The sequence below is a fragment of the Diabrotica virgifera genome, chromosome 7, assembly GCF_917563875.1.
Source record: "Diabrotica virgifera virgifera chromosome 7, PGI_DIABVI_V3a".
Taxonomy (NCBI): Eukaryota; Metazoa; Arthropoda; class Insecta; order Coleoptera; family Chrysomelidae; genus Diabrotica; species Diabrotica virgifera.
This window is the reverse complement of record NC_065449.1, coordinates 163808871-163825664: the sequence shown is the minus strand read 5'-3', so window position 1 is coordinate 163825664 and position 16794 is coordinate 163808871. Positions and strand designations below refer to the sequence as shown.

Here is a 16794-nt window from a genome sequence, read left to right as displayed (position 1 = left end):
ATTTCGGAATCTCTTTCACTATTTCGTAAAACAAATTCAAGAGGTGCTCTAAGAATTCTCTAGGACAGCCTGTTAAAATCATTATATTCCTCATTACCAGACTCCTCGTCTGTAAGCACATTCAATTCTGGGGATTCAGTACCTATATCTATGTATATAGCATCAACGTCTAAAGTTTCAACGGCATCAAGCATCTCCATCGCTTCTTGAAGAGAAAACCCTTTTCTGGAACAAAAAATACGTTAAAATTCTAAAAGTTCCGATTTTTACTCCCATATGTTCCTATCCTAGCGTTACATATATGTAACACCAAAAATTAAAGCCATTTTTTACAAAACCAGGATAAAATTTCCAGAAATTTATATTATCAATAAGAAAAGACATTAATTGATTCTCAATTGAAAACACATTAAACAAAGTATAATAACAAAAGAATAGTAAAAATATACTTACTCAACCTTGAGATCCTTTTTTACCATAAATAATAAACACCGGCACATAAAACACTCAACTAAATAAACAGGTTATATCAAATCCTCGAACCAACTGCTGAAAACGAGTAAACAAGTGTCCCTTGAAAGTCTTGCATCACCATCTAGTTAAAACTAGAATCAAGATTTTAGCGGTTTCTGCGTTACATATATGTAACGCTAGGAGCTTAAGGATTAATAGATGTTAAATAAAATTGAAACTCAATTGCTCGGGGGGCGCCATAATTAAAAAAGGAAATATCCTGATATGTTTACTTATAAAAAAATATAAAACTAAGAATGCCGGTTATTTGAAATATCTGTACTTAGCGTAGGCTACTTTCATGCGTGATTACTTTATAAGGACTATAGATATTGGTAAAGAAAATCTAGTAATTACCTACACATAATTCTTACTTTATTGAAACAAATAAAAATTCAGCAAAGTTGTTATCAAAAAAAAATAATAAAGTTTTCATCAATTCGCGAGAAAACGTAAGAGTTTAACAATTAAAAATAGCGCAAGTACCTTGATGTGTTCTTTATCCATAGTCCATCCATGCGGCAGTTACGGTGTTAAACATTTTCCTGATGTTACGACACATTTTTTGTCACGCACATAACGACACTCAATTTTACAGAACAAATTACAGGTATTAATTATATTAGAGATGAAATTCCATTGTTCGTTTATTGTATGCAACACTTGTATTATATTATTATTATTGTTATTAATTAAACTTGATTAAAAGAAACGAAGAACTTTTCGACAAAAGAAAACTAATGGATGCGTTGAATCCATCACTAGGAACACAAAATACGGTTGAGAATTTACACTCTCCACGACCACAGCAGCCACTTAAGCCTACTTCGGCTCTGGAACAAAAACTTAAAGAAACTGTAGGGGAGAGTTGGACAAAACCGGGTACCACTCCAAAAACCGTCTATATCTTTTGCTATGTGAGAGTAGCAAATGTTTGATGCAGATTGAAATGTTCTCAAATGACTTAAGTTTGATATGCGAATGTCAATATTTAAAAATATTCTTAGATTTTTAATTTTTTTTATTTTTATAAAAATATTGCAAAATACCCGGTTTTGTCCAACCGGTATGATAAAACCGGGTAGTAACTTAATTACCATGTAAAAAGACCAATGAGCAGAAACTAAAATTTTTATTAAAAGTATGTGAACAAAAATCGAAAATCTATGAACAGAAGTCACAAATATAAACTTAATCTACATCATCATAGGCACTACAAGGGTCATAAGCCCATTTGGTGCAAGACACACATTTTATCCAGCCTTCCTTCGCATTATAATTTGAAAATAGTTAATTGTAATATAGACACGCATCGTCATTATTATCTTCTCCCTCCAAACTCTCCAAAATTTTGTTTTTGGTGCAGCCCTTTTTACCACGTTTTTTCTTTTTTTTTTGTCCAGTTCATTTAGTTTTAATTTTTTAACGACTGGAGATTTTTTTAATATCTCCTAGTAGCTTTTTTACTAGTTAACTAAAAACAAAAAACCACTGCAGAAACTGGAAGTAACAACAGGTCTGATAAAATCAGGTACCCGGTTTTGTTGATTTTCGGACTACCCGGTTTTGTCAAACTCGTAAACAAGACATTAAATGTTATCTAAATTTTTAAGTTATGAAATAATATTCAAAATTTTTGGCCCAATTAAAGGTAATATACTAGGTTACATGTATTAAATTTTGAAATAGCCATTAGCTATTCATTAAAGGAGAAAACAGCTATAAACTTACCTTAAAAATCGAGTTTTTTGCGTAAAAAAACAGGCGAGATCTTACTGCTCCAGCACTTACTCAAATGAGGTAGAAATGAATACACACGACTGTTGGTGTTAAAGGCACACTAACAATAACATTGTCTAATAACTAGCAGCAGACAGTTAGAAGAATTAAGGGGTACCCGGTTTTATCAACCTACCCGGTTTTTTTAACTCTCCCCTACTAAATGCAAGCAACTAATTTTCTCCATCGATCTACTATCAACAATTTTCTCCGTCAGCAAGGCAAAGAGCCTGCTGACGGAAAGGCACAAACTTTTTATTATAGACTTTATTAGAACTGATCTCTGTTCTCGACTACTTAGAACTGAGATCCAATATACTTCTAACTCTCTGTACAACCCAAAACTCATTCCATCTCCCCATGTTTTCATCCTACTCAACCATGTCCGGTTTTACCAATCAAAAAGTTAGCCAATTTCCACTTTTATTTCAAAACGAATAGAAAAGGTTTAAGCAAACTTTAACCACGTCTTATAGGGCAATAACTTATTCTCCCGCAAATAGGAGTCAATCAACTAAATTCTGATGATTATATATCTCAGCCCAACATTCTCACGTTTTTCGCTGATTTAGCTTTTTGCACAGCTGGCCCACTAGATACCAACAAGTATATTATATAAACAACTCAGAGCGATTTAATCTTCATAAGATAAACACAGACTTCATAAGACATCCTGTCATATTTCAGTCACCAGAAACAATTAGCTCTTTGTCGGCGAGCTTTCCATAAAGCATCACTGAGACACTCAAAGACAAACACGTCATATTATGCATAAAGGCAGACCGTTTTTCTCAATATAGTAAACAACTCGAGGCACTTATCTACGCCGAATTCCTGAGAACATAAAATCAATCCAATATTGTGAGAAAACGAATTACGTAATACTACAGATTCATGAGAAATGAAAAATAATCACACATTTCCACGCAACAAACAAACACAATTTCTGAAACGGATTTACCATACAGGGTGAGCAACAGTATCAGGAATTCAAAAACGTTAATGCCCTTTGCACCCGTTACAAATTTGCCAAAGTATCATTAGACCAATCGTGAAAGATTTGACCCTAAACGCCATACGAACAAACTTCATTTTGCTGAGAATATCAATTTTGGGACACCAAAAAGATACAAAGAAAGTTTGCCGCCACTACTCCGACTTCCCCCTAAAAGTCTACACAAAAAAAAATCGAAAAAATGGCAAAAATCGCGCAATTTTTATTTATTAACAGCTGTATAGAAATTGACTTCATTTGCGACAAAATGCAAACATTGGATACGAAAGCTGTTCATTTGACCTTTAAAACGCATTTTGATTTATGTCGATAGGATACTCTAATAAAAAAAAATCGAATTTTTACCCTCGAATTGATACACATTTTATTTAACAAATTGATTTTGAATGCATAACTAGCGTTTAAAATCGTCGGTCGCTTCCGGCGTTGTTTCAGAGAGAACGGTGCTTTATGGGGTCTTATGGGGAAGCCGGGGGTAGTAGAGGCAAACTGTTGTTTTGCATCTTTTTTGGGGTGCCAAAATATTTTTGCAAAATTCAGCACGTTCGTATGATTTTTGGAGGACAAATATCTAACGATTGGACTAATAGTGTTGTCGCCAGGGGGGTACAACGCCCTCCTTTATTTAGATGGACTTACCCAAGTTTTTTATGTACATATTTTGACCCATAGAACACGAATTTTTTGGGCAACAGTTGAGCCTGATGTCGATAAGATTGTTAGAAACAAATAAGTTGAGGAATTACATAACAGCGATTTTTCGAAAAACAAAACATTTTTTTGTATTTTCTGGGTCATTCTAAGTAAAAAATGTTCTTACAAGTTTTTTCGTAGGATGCACAGTTTTCGAGATAAACGCGGTTGAACTTTCAAAAAATCGAAAAATTGCAATTTTTTAACCCGAATAAATTTTGATTAAAAAATAAAATAGCAATTCTGCTTACCGTATTTGAAAGTTCAAGTCAAATGTCAAATTATACCGGTTTTAATTATTTGCACTGTTAAAAATTAATTTTTTTATTGTCAAACAAAGCTATAAACACATATAGTCCAGGGCGCATCTGTTTTGAGATGGACGTTGAGAGGTGACTCAATTTTTTTGCAGAAAATGCTTGAAAATAACTCAAATAATAATATTTGAGTTATCATCCCACTCAATATGGTCCGGAACATTGTTTAAATAATCAAAATATGAACGAAAGTTTTTTATGTATTTTGATCCGTAGAACACGAATTTTTTGGGTTACAGTAGATCCGGATGTCGATAAGATTGTTATAAACGAAGAGTATCGGGAGAAAATCATGGATGTCATCAAGAAATGATTTTGAGAAAAACGAATTTTAAAGTTATAATACTATTTACGACAAAAAACATCAGTTGAGTGGTATTAAAGATGAACATAATGGTAGAAAAATTGATTGATAATACGAACTAATGTAAACAAAGAACAAAAGTCAAATTGTTTTTAAAAAAATAAATAATTAGCGCCGTAATGTCCACTTTTTAACGAAGAAAACAATGGATGTCACCAAAAGCAGGCGTTTAGTCGCAGTGTTGTTCCTGCTTTGTTCTTGTTTCTGATTTGTTTTTTGGTTCTCTGTTTTTCATCAAAAACAGAATAAAACATTTTAGTTAAAAAATTGGTCTTAGCAATAAAATATTTCAGCTTTTATTTGATTTTCTGCTTCCTTTAGTTTTGTTATATATTATCTTCTTAGAGACTTCATTACTGAAGGGCGTGGCGTTGGTTGGTCTCCATTTTGTTTTTTTGAAAATTAATATTTTCTTTGATAGGTAGCCTAAAACATAATTTTATAAAAAAGCATTTACCTATCTTTCGTTTCAAGTCGGCAGACTGGCTTTTCACGGTTGGATCATGTGTTGTCTTGTTTTTGCCACTCATTTTTTGTTTACATGGCTTCTTTTCATGAGGAATTGAGACATACATCTCTTTTGCATCTCGAGACTCGCAGAACTTACTCTTTGTATTTTTCATGGTTGAAATACGACTGGTTACGCAAATTTAATTCCGATTCTTTAAGACTAAGATTTTTTTGACTGAGCGGAAGAACAAATTGTATCTTAATGCATCTCAATGCAACATAGTGAGGGAGTTAGAACTGATGCACAATATTTCCTTTATCTTTTGCATTACGACAAAGCATTTCTTCAGATATTTATTGGTAAAAATATTGGTCCACTCTTTAACAAGATCTTGAGTTACTGAGATGACAAACAATGGGAATGGTTTTACGCGAGAATTGGATATAATTTCTTCCCAATCTGAAGGCATTTCTGTTTTATTTTTGAGGTTTATCAGTCTCATATTTTTGTCCCTCTCACAGATTAAGTTACGACAATGGACCGCAAACGTTTAACAATAGTTACCATGTAGTGAATAAATCTTATAAAGGTATAGTTTTTATTTCGTCCACCAGCTCCGTCACAATAGATAATATGCCAAAAAATATGCAAGCGGCGCGCAGTGCTTGGGTGACAATAATTGTTTTCATCCAATAGATCACATGCATGTAGGAGGCGCTGGCGTCAGGGTTTGGTATTAAAACATAACCCTATTTTATTCTGTCATTTATTTACATTGTTTTGGTACTCGTTTCTTAGTTGTTTTGTAATTCTGTTAGTGATTTAAGTTTTAATAAGTTATTTAGGACATTTTTTTAGTTTTAATTGTTAAGTTAATAGTTTATATATAATAGTTTTAATAGGACATTTTTTAGTTTTAATTGTTAAGTTAATAGTTTTAATTGTTTTTGGACACTATCACTATGCCTTACAATTGTTGTGTGCCACAGTGCAATTCGGTTTCGAATAAAACCGAAAATGTAAAATTTCATAAATTCCCATCGAATAAAGATCTACAAAAACGATGGTTGATTGCTATCAGGTCTGGAAAAAGGATTAGAAAACATACAAAAATCTGTTCCAGGCACTTTTCAGATGAAAATTATACAGTTACAAGTTTGGGTAAGTTAAAAAATACTTATTTTAATTTCTTGCATTACTATTGTCTTGTTTTTTTAGGACAATGGAGGATTCTTAAAAAAGATGTGGTACCTTCTTTGAATTTACCAAAAAGAAAATTGGATACTCAAGTGAAGGACTCTGGGAGAAGTAGAAAAAGACTCTGTACAACAGTATTGCCACTAAACAAAAACAATGAGCAAGCAGAAACTGATATAGTGCAAACAGAAAATGAATTAGTGCAGAGTGATACACAAAAGTATGGTTCAGAGACACCTTCTACTGAAAATCCATCAGTGAGTTCTAAGACATCTATTAAAACCCAAACAGTCATTACATTAAATAGATGTCAGTTAATTGCATACGAGTTTTTGTCGGAAGAACAGTTAAAACATTTTACTGGCTTTTCAAGAAAATTGTTTAGGTTTTTTGTTGAAGAGTTTGGAAAATCTTACATTAAAGTTCATAGTGCACTTTCAGTGGAAAATGAACTCTTAATAACACTCATGAAATATAGACTTAATATGTATTATTCCACATTACAGAATTTTTTTTCAGTAGATATTCGAACTGTCCGAAAAATATTTGTTAAGTGGACCAGGCATCTGTTCACTTGCTTTAAAAAAATTAACTTTTGGGATATCTCAACAACGTCAGAAGACCAGTACAAAATTATTCTGGACTGTACTGAAATACCCATATAAAGAAGCACCGATCCTATTATCCAGCAGGCAACGTATTCTACGTATTGTGGAACAAATACGTTTAAAATACTAATAGCCTGCTCAGAAAAAGGGGAAATTATATATGTATCTGATGTTTATGGAGGCTGTATTTCAGATAGAAAGATTACAGCAGAATGTGGAATATTAGAATTAATTCAAGAAGGAGAATTTGTTTTAGCTGACAGGGGTTTTGACATATCCGATCTGTTAGAAGAAAAAGGAGTACATTTAAATATACCTCCATTTAAAAAAGGAGCTCAGTTGTCAGAAGAGGATATAATAAAAACAAGGGCAATTGCCAATCGTAGAATAATTGTCGAAAATGTTATAGGATTGGCAAAAAAACATAAAATACTGCAAGATAGAATTTCTTCCAAATTATTCCCATATGTCAATGAAATAATTTATAACTGTTTCATGATTTGCAATTTTAAAAACAGAATATGTAACATATGAACATTTTGGCATGCATTGGTGCCACACCTTAACTTCCCCTAATATACTCATTTCTGATTTTATCCTTTTTTGTCACTCCACTCATCCGTCTAAGCATTCTCATTTCCACTGCATGCATTCACTGTTCCTCTTTCTTTTTCACTGCCCAATATTCAGTTCCGTACATCATAGCCAGTCTTATGGCTGTTTTATAGAATTTTCCCTTCAGCTTCATTGGAATTAGTCTAATATTTCCTTATCAAATTTTTTTATTATCATCAACTGAGATTTCTGTTGTAATCTAATGACCACAATTATGTAAATATATAATATACTCTACATTTTAAAAAAGTGTATAAATATTGCATTACCAAATAAGTACTTTTAGTTAAAGAAATGTTTATGTAATAGATTCTAGAATTATTACAGTCTCTGCTATCAAAGTAGTAAAATTTTTGGAATATTGTATATAGAATCCCTTCTCTTAGTAATATTTCCTTATTAAATGTTTTAGTATCACCAACTGAGATTTGTGTTGTAATCTAATAGTCAAAATTATGCAAATATGGGTATCTATGTACTCATTATATACATTTTAAAAAAGTATAAATATTAGATTACAAAATAAGTAATTTCAGTTAAAGAAACCCAAATATAATCCAGATTCTAGAGTTACAGTCTCTGCTATCAAAACATTAAACAATACATAATATGGCCTTGGTAAGACTATACATTTATTATACTCATATTGGGTGATCTAATATTGTAGATGTTATTATGAAATATTTTAAAATTTTATTATTGAACTAATAAAAATTTTCTTTTTGATGATGTTCAAATGGTTTTTATCAATGTTCATAGAACATTGATATTTTCGTGCATTATCAAATATGGAATATGGGTAAAATAGTAACGTTAAAGTTTTCGTTTTGCCTCGTTTTCCTGTGCTTTCTTCTTCTTTCTTTTCTTTTCTCTGGGCACTGCTCTTAGACAACTTGCCAGCTCGGTAGAATATTGTTCCAACAAAAATCACAAACTAGTTCACGGCTGGTTGAATTCGCACATGCGTATTGTGCAGCAGTCAGAAACTGTTATGAACTAGTTTGTGATTCTTTGTATGAACAAACCTAATATATTGCTTCTCCATTTGTCTGGCATTTGAAAAACTTTCATAATTCTATTAAATAGGTCTGTAGCCAACTTGTTTCTGTCTCTCACAATGCTCTCCATACTTCCCCAGAACTATAGATATACCTCTAATTATTATTTACATATAACATTTGTGATTTGTTACTATTTATCAACTGTAATTTGTTTTAAAATTGCAAAAAAATTAAGACTTAAACAAGATTTGATTTGCGTTATTTTATTGGTTAACTATGAGACAGAAAAAAAATAGTTATTTATTGACAAAGCAAACAGTTACATATTATACATATATTTGGATGAACATTCACTAACATTTTAAAAATATGTGAAACACTGATGTGAATCTTTTTTAAAATTATGTAGGTACCTATAGTTCATTCGCTTTCAAGATGAGCTAAGACATCAGATTTGTGGTTTTTCATGTCACCGCAGCTTGTCGTTGGTTAGCAATTAATTTAATCATTTTATTATAAATTAATTTCTAACCAACGACAAGCTGCAGTGACATGAAGAACCACAAATCTGGTGTCTTAGCTCATGTTGAAAGCGAATGAACTATAGAATGTGGATAGCTAAAGGTTTATTTACTTGTTTACAGTTGTAGTTCAAATTAAAAAAAATCGATAGATTTTATTATTGCAAAGTTGAAAAATGTTTACCAAATTTTGTTGCAAGCCACTTGAATGTTGTTTGAGATCTTCTTTTGGTAGTTTTTTCTCAAGAACTAAAAAATAACATGAAGTTATCAAGCACACCATTTTGTACATGATAAGTTTTGTTTAAGGTGAAATAAACATACACATAGACTTCTTAAAATTTTTATTAAAATAGATAGATACAAGTTTATCCATTTCCACACCACAGTATTCTTTAGAGAAATGCTGTAGGATAAATGGCGCGTTAACTTTTTTATTATAGTGGAAAGTTTTGCCAGTAGCCTTATTATACCCACTGACTTCAAAAAGTCCAATAGATCACAAAATAAGTCCTTAGATATGTACTGGGACATTTTAGAACTTTTTTTCTGATCTATGGAACTTTTTACAAGCTGATGATAAATGAACATTTCTTTAAAAATGTATCAGAATAGTTCATTAATTAGCAACTTTTAATGTGTTGAATGCCAAAAACACTTTATTTTCTTCTTAGAACACAACTGTTTAATATAGGTAAATGCCCAGCATTGTTCTTTTATCTATCCATAACCTAGAATCTAGAACATAAAAATACATCTAAATAAAATATAATACTTGTGTTTTATTACATACTTATCCTATTCCATTTGCTCTTTCTCTGCAATGCAAATTTGATGAATCATTTTTGAAAAATAAATTCTCTGCAATTTTTCTAACAAGGAATTTGCAAATATTTTATCAAATGGTGTAACAATATTGGCAAAAGAATTTGAAAATTTTGAATAGACAACGAAATCACATTCTGCCAAATTAAGAATAGCCATTCCCAACTGGATTTGTCCATAATATGGGTGTTTCCGTTTTAAAATAACTTTATGATTTTCAATCTGAAGGTAATCACAATCAACAATTAACGCTGCTGAATTTTTGGTTTGACCTTAAAATTATAAAAAAAATATAATAATAAAAATATCTATATATGTACATATATAGATATTTTTATATACTCTAAATATATAAATATAGGTACAGTAAAAATATTACCAATAACAGGACATTTTATTTCAAGTAGTTTATGAGGTCTACCATCCTTCATTATTATTCCGTCTGGAGAATATCCCAACCACTGATGTTTCTTGGCAATAATGAAACCAGTTTCTTCCACTGTGTATCCAGTACTCTTTATATAGCATAATCTTGCCTCCTCCTCAGTTGAGATTCCATATTGCATAGCTCTAAAATAAAATGTGTAACACTTTAAAATGCAAGCAAGTAATATATTATATAACACACTTGTTTGAAAATCCTTTTGGCCAAAAATATTTCTGGATCTTATCGTTCCAATTTTCTTTAGAATAAGTATATAAAGAATAGCACCGAGAACCACTTATTCTAAACTGTCTTTCTTTATTCCACAATTTTCTGTTACCCATAGATTCAATCGCCACACTTTTTATATCCACATTACTCATTTTGTTATATATTATTTGGCAACATTTTTTCTCAATACTCCAGTCGGGAAGACACTTCAAAGTGACACTTTCATTGGAGTGCGTAAGAATTACATCCATCAAGTCTTCCAGTCTGTGAATAATAAACAAAAATTAATTGACATAACAATTCATATCAATTCTGGATCTCGGAGGTAAACTACATACACTGTCATTTTGAGCAACTGCGTTTAGCATGTGTTTGCAACAAAGTTTAAAGAACTGAGGATATTAATAAAAATCTTATATATCCAATAATTGGTTGAAAGACAATATGACCATGTTTTAATGATAATATATAACCAATTTATATAATCCAACTAATAACAAAAGTGAATAAAAGGAACTTATTCAAACAACAACATGTCGACATAGGGCCGGTTTCACCATCGACAGCAAATACAAAATAAGTGGTTGATGTGATCGTTCATGGGTATTCTTTCATTTTTCCGACTGTATATTATGATATACGTTGTTGCTGCTTATATTTTTGATCGTTGTTAGACATAGTGTAGGATGTTCACATTTATATTTAAAATTTAACTGCAAAAAGAATACCTATGAACGAACATATAAAACACGCTGTATTTTCCTGTCACCGTGTCATAAAGAAAATTGTCCAGTGCAAGTACATGTAACAATAATTATTACAGGTACTTGCGCTGGCCAATTTTTTGTGTGACACAGTGACAGGAAAATACAGCGTGTTTTTATATATTTTATACAATTTATACTAATACTTATGCATAGGGATTAGCCTGTATAAAGAATATTAAAGCACATTTTCCAAGGTATGAAGCATAATATTTATTAATTCCAATTTGGATTCCAATTCGGATCTTTTGATTTCAGTTCTATTTCTTTTAATTTTAATTCAACCAATTCCTTTCTCCTCACAATTTCCAAAATTTCTAATTTTTTATCTAATACAAGATTTTTATTGTCCTGCATTTCCTCGCATGAAGGACATTTCCTTTTACTGCCTTTTGTTGTTTTTGCAGCTGCTGGCCCACCTTGCTGCAATGAATCTTTCTCATCTGCAAAAAACAATGAATTTTTATTATTTGTATAATAAACTTTAATAATAAAATTATTTAAAATGTGTGTTTACTCAATTTCCCAATAGGCTATTCAACGCTTCTCATTTGTTTTGGGTACTTGTTAAATGTCATATAATATTAATCTATATATGTCGCACATCTTTGGTATGTATAATTGGTATATACCTACCAGGTTTAAGAAGATTAACTCTTGCTTGGGCAGCCTACGGAGCTCTGAGAGACATATTTAGGAGCAGTATACCGATCGGTTTAAAAAGACAAGTGTTTGACCAATGTGTGCTACCGGTAATGACATATGGAGCAGAGACACTGACTCTAACCAAGGCAACAGCGTCGAAAATGCGGGTTGCTCAAAGGCGCATGGAAAGATCCATGCTGGGCGTAACTCTACGGGATAAAATAAGAAATGAAGATCTCAGACAAACAACCGGTATCGCAGATGTTGTAGAACGTATCACCAGGCTCAAATGGAACTGGGCAGGACACGTCGCCAGGCTGAAAGATTCAAGATGGGCACGAAGGCTGATGGAGTGGAGACCAAGAGAAGATAAACGAAGTAGAGGAAGGCCGCCTACACGATGGACAGATGATATCAGGCGGATTAGTAAAAACTGGCAAAAATCAGCACAAAACCGTGAAGTGTGGAAACAATTGGGGGAGACCTATGTCCAGCAGTGGACGTAAATTGGTTGGATGATGATGATGACCTACCAATAATATATGATGTAGATGTATTAATATTATATGGCATATGACAAGTGCCCGAAACAAATGAAAAGCGTTGAATAGCCCTGAATTAAAAATATGTCTCCTTTAATATATATCCAGTGATGAGCTCGCTAATAACCGGCAAAATAACGCAAAAGATGAAAAACATAGATATTGAGTTGTGAGATAAAAAGAAATGAAACTAGTGGAGGAGAGAAATTTATTTAGAAATAAATACCTATAAATTTACATTCTTCTAATAATCGTTATCATTATTAATTGTTATCATTAAAAATTAAAACAGTCACAATGGCAGTTGCCAAACTCATCCGATATGACTAAAGGTGGGAAACAATAAATAGAATATAAATTTATAGGTTTTTATCGCTAAATTTTCCACCTTCGCTAGTTTCATTTCTCTTTGTCTCACAACTTAATATGTTTCCCACCGCTTGTGTTATTATTTTTCCTATATACCTATGTCCAACCTTTGATTGCAAGACAGCAATTAAGAAGAACCTACCTGAAAAGTTGTTACTTTAAAAAAATATATTTTACTCATATTTATTTTTTCTTTCTTAATATTTAATAGAGATATATTTCCTTATTAAATGTTTTAGTATCACCAACTGATATTTGTGTTGTAATCTAATAGTCAAAATTATGCAAATATAGGTATCTATGTACTCATTATATACATTTTAAAAAAGTATAAATATTAGATTACAAAATAAGTAATTTTAGTTAAAGAAACCCAAATATAATAGAGATCCTAGAGTTTCATTACAGTATCTGCTATCAAAACATTAAAAAATACATATGGCCTTGGTAAGACTATAGGTTATATTATACTCATATTGGTGACTGTAGATATTTTTATTATGTAGATCTAAAATTTTAGTATTGAAATAATAAAATTTTTCTTTTTGATGATGTTCAAATGGTTTTTAATCATAGAACATTGATATCCTCGTGCATTATCATTAACCAACATAGACCATTATATCAGCTCACTTATACACAGAACTTATATACAGAAATATAAGGTAGAAACCTAGAAACTGATGGTGTAAACTTGATTGACAGTTAGCAAATCAGTTGATTTACAGTCTGTTGGTGCAACAGGGCATAAGTAATTTTGCCAATTTGCTAAAATTGGCAAAAAAAAATTACTAAATAGTTAATAATTACTAAATAGTTAGTAATTTTGCTAGTTTTGGCAAAATTGGCCAAAAAGAAAAACATTACATACTAAAATTAATAGCCAGTTGTGTCAGAGTTTAGCGAACAGAATATAGCTAGCTTCTCGGACCCTTAAACTGAATGTTGTGACTGGGATTTATAGTGTTTAAAATTATATTATTACCTTGTATTATAATTGGTGTTAAACCGGTGGACGTACTAGGGACATCCATCACAGGAGGTGCTCGGGACTTACTGGGGATGTCCATAGCAGGAGGTGGTTGGGACGTACCAGGAATGTCCATAGCAGTATGTGGTTGTAACAACTGTATGGCATCCATAGCACCAGGAATAACTAACTGTGGATTACAAATAGTTATTGAAACGCAATAAAATTTAATTGACTAATAAATCTTATTCGACGAATAACTATTCACCGATTTATTTTTTGTTGGTGAAACCGACCCATAGTGTAGTTTACCTCCGAGGTCCAGAAGTCTTCTAAATATTTTGTTAATATATTGTACTGGTTACCATCACCAACCTATGCTTTAAGTCCAAATTGTTGAGACTCTCTTCACGACAAGCAAAAGCAGTTAAATCAGTACTTACACTAAAAAAAAAATAAACCAAACATTAATACAAATACCAATATTATAATTTCCCAATTACAACCTCTCTTTACTTGGTCCAGGTTTTGATTGTAGATCAAATTCATGGATTTGCATTTTATCTTCAGTTTTTTTAATGCCATTAACATAACTAAAAAATTGAACAACTGTTAAAACAATTCATATGAACATAATATGTTCATATGAATTGTTCATCATTTAATCAAGACTGATAAACAATATATTAGGTCTGGATCCCACATACCAAAAAAACATTGATTAATAGCAAGCTGAAAATTTGTTAATAGCTTAAGGGTGTCTAGTAGGGCAAATTTTGATGTATGGGAACACTGGAACAGGGGAGTTTTAATTGGGGAACAGGTTAAAAATTTGGAACGTCAGACTACAAAAACGTCCCACTTTTTTGTCGGAAAGAACTTCCAATTGATTTGTTACCCATTCATTAAACTCTCATGCAAAAATCAGACACTGCTATTTATCACCAACTAGGCATTTTAATAAGTTTGACACGTAGAACATGTCATGTTCGTTGTTCACCAAATGACGTTGGTGATAAATAGCAGTCTGATTTTTGCATGAGAGTTTAATGAAGGGGCAACAAATCAATTGGAAGTTCTGTCCGACAAAATACATGGGACATTTTCGTAGTCTGATGTTCCAAATTTTTAACCTGTTCCACAATTAAAACTTCCCCTGTTCCAGTGTTCCCATAGATCAAGGTTTGTCCTACTAGACACCGTTAACATATTAACAAATTTTCAGCTTGCTATTAATCAACTTTTTTTGGTACTCAGGATCCAGCCCTATATGCTATTATAAAGCAACATTTGGTATTTCTATCGAGCTATGTATCATGATTAGAGTATAAGTCAAAAATGACAGTTTTAAAAACGACTCTTCAGATGTTTTATTACCACTGCTGAAATAACTATTACAACTAAATATCAAAATGGTGATGAAATATGATTCATAACTGTAGTAATTAACTATTTTACTTTCTATTTTGATAATACCTTATTAACTATAAAATTCAATGGTATTTTTATGACTTATACTCTTATAGTACCTAGCACCTTACATTTTTTCTTTCCAATTTAAAAATATGCAAAGATACTCACCCAACTGAATCATGCATATGTGTGTACGAATGATCAATATCATGGGCCAAGTTGACAACCTCTCTACTATTTGTTAAATTGCAAAATATATTTCTGTTAATTAAAGAATTAATTATGTGGTCCGTATATGCCTGTGATTGGGAAACATTTGTCTTTTCTACATTGTTTATTTGGAATATTGACATGTGGGTAATTCCCCTTCCAGGAGGCTTATTCCATGTCTTACTTTCTGATGTACACGACACCAGTTCTTGTACTTTTCCTAAAAGATAAAAATGAACACTAGAACGTTAGTTTAACACTAACACAGCCATTAAAAACATATTTAAAAAAGACAGTTTGAAAGTTTACCTGTTATAGAAAAATGTTCCAAAGAGAAACACAAGGCTCCGATATGTTTGCAAGCCGCAGAATATCCAGTGCCAGCAGGGCAGCTGCAAGATGACTGGCAAATTTCCAATTTGTTTTTTCTAATAACCATCTCCAAGTTATAATCTGCTGTTTTTTTTTGCTCCGCACAGCACTTGCTTAAAATGAACAACAAATCTTTGTCCTCAGCAATTTGGGTATACTTAATAAATAACTGCATTGCCAATATTCGACCCTTTTCTTTGCCCTTTTTAGCCATTTGCTGTTGAAAAAAAAAGTCTATGCTGGCTTTATTAATTATTTTTAGCCCTTTAAATGAATTTGTTGCAAGGGGTTTAAAAACAGCATGACTTGGACAGGGTATTGGCGTTTTAAGTTCAGGCTTCTTTAAATTTAATAAAGAAGCACCCAAGTTCTTTTCTTGCCATAACCATAAACTATATACAAAAAACACAAAATAGTATAGAGCAGAAACAAAATGTATACTAGGTTTACTTACCGTCTTTCAAGTTGTTTTCTAGTACCTGTTGTTTTGGCACCAAGTGATGATAACTTTTTCTTCAACGTTGAAATATCCATTATCCAAAAATGTTCAAACGAAATATTAAAATAACTCACAAATTTCACAAATTTTAAACACTATGAAACTATGGCTGAAAATACGCAAAAATGTATTGAAATATATATCTCAATAATATGAGGTTAGGATTTAATACCAAACCTCGATGTAAGCGCCCCTTACGGATATTTTTTTAACTGACTTATGGCATGTGATCTATTACGTCTGGACAAATATCGTTTTCTCCCGCCATGGTCAATTTAGAAGGCTTAAAATCTCTGAACAGTCATCGTTGTCTACCGATTTAAATTAATGGTGCGATAGTATTTATTAAAATCTATATGACTACGTATTTAACTAAATTTCACCCATTTAGTGACATCCACGGTTTTCTCCCAACCTCCTTCAAACAAAGAACTTGAGGAATTACATAACAGCGAT

General features: G+C 31.8%; 2 protein-coding genes across 2 annotated transcripts; both read right to left on the bottom strand.

Annotated features, from left to right (window-relative positions):
- Positions 1-9403: 9403 nt before the first annotated feature.
- LOC126888845 (uncharacterized) lies at positions 9404-16538 on the bottom strand. The gene is made up of 9 exons (XM_050657270.1): positions 16294-16538; positions 15777-16231; positions 15426-15687; positions 14351-14437; positions 14220-14288; positions 10528-10818; positions 10279-10469; positions 9868-10171; positions 9404-9812 (listed from the first exon to the last, which is right to left on the bottom strand). The coding sequence occupies exons 1-8, from the start codon at positions 16371-16373 to the stop codon at positions 9873-9875; spliced, it is 1734 nt and encodes a 577-aa protein (XP_050513227.1). The 5' UTR covers positions 16374-16538; the 3' UTR covers positions 9404-9812; positions 9868-9872.
- Positions 11423-14187, bottom strand: LOC126888852 (uncharacterized). Its single transcript, XM_050657282.1, has 2 exons — positions 13860-14187; positions 11423-11761 (listed from the first exon to the last, which is right to left on the bottom strand). Exons 1-2 carry the CDS (start codon positions 14014-14016, stop codon positions 11535-11537), a joined length of 384 nt encoding a protein of 127 aa, XP_050513239.1. The 5' UTR covers positions 14017-14187; the 3' UTR covers positions 11423-11534.
- Positions 16539-16794: the final 256 nt, after the last annotated feature.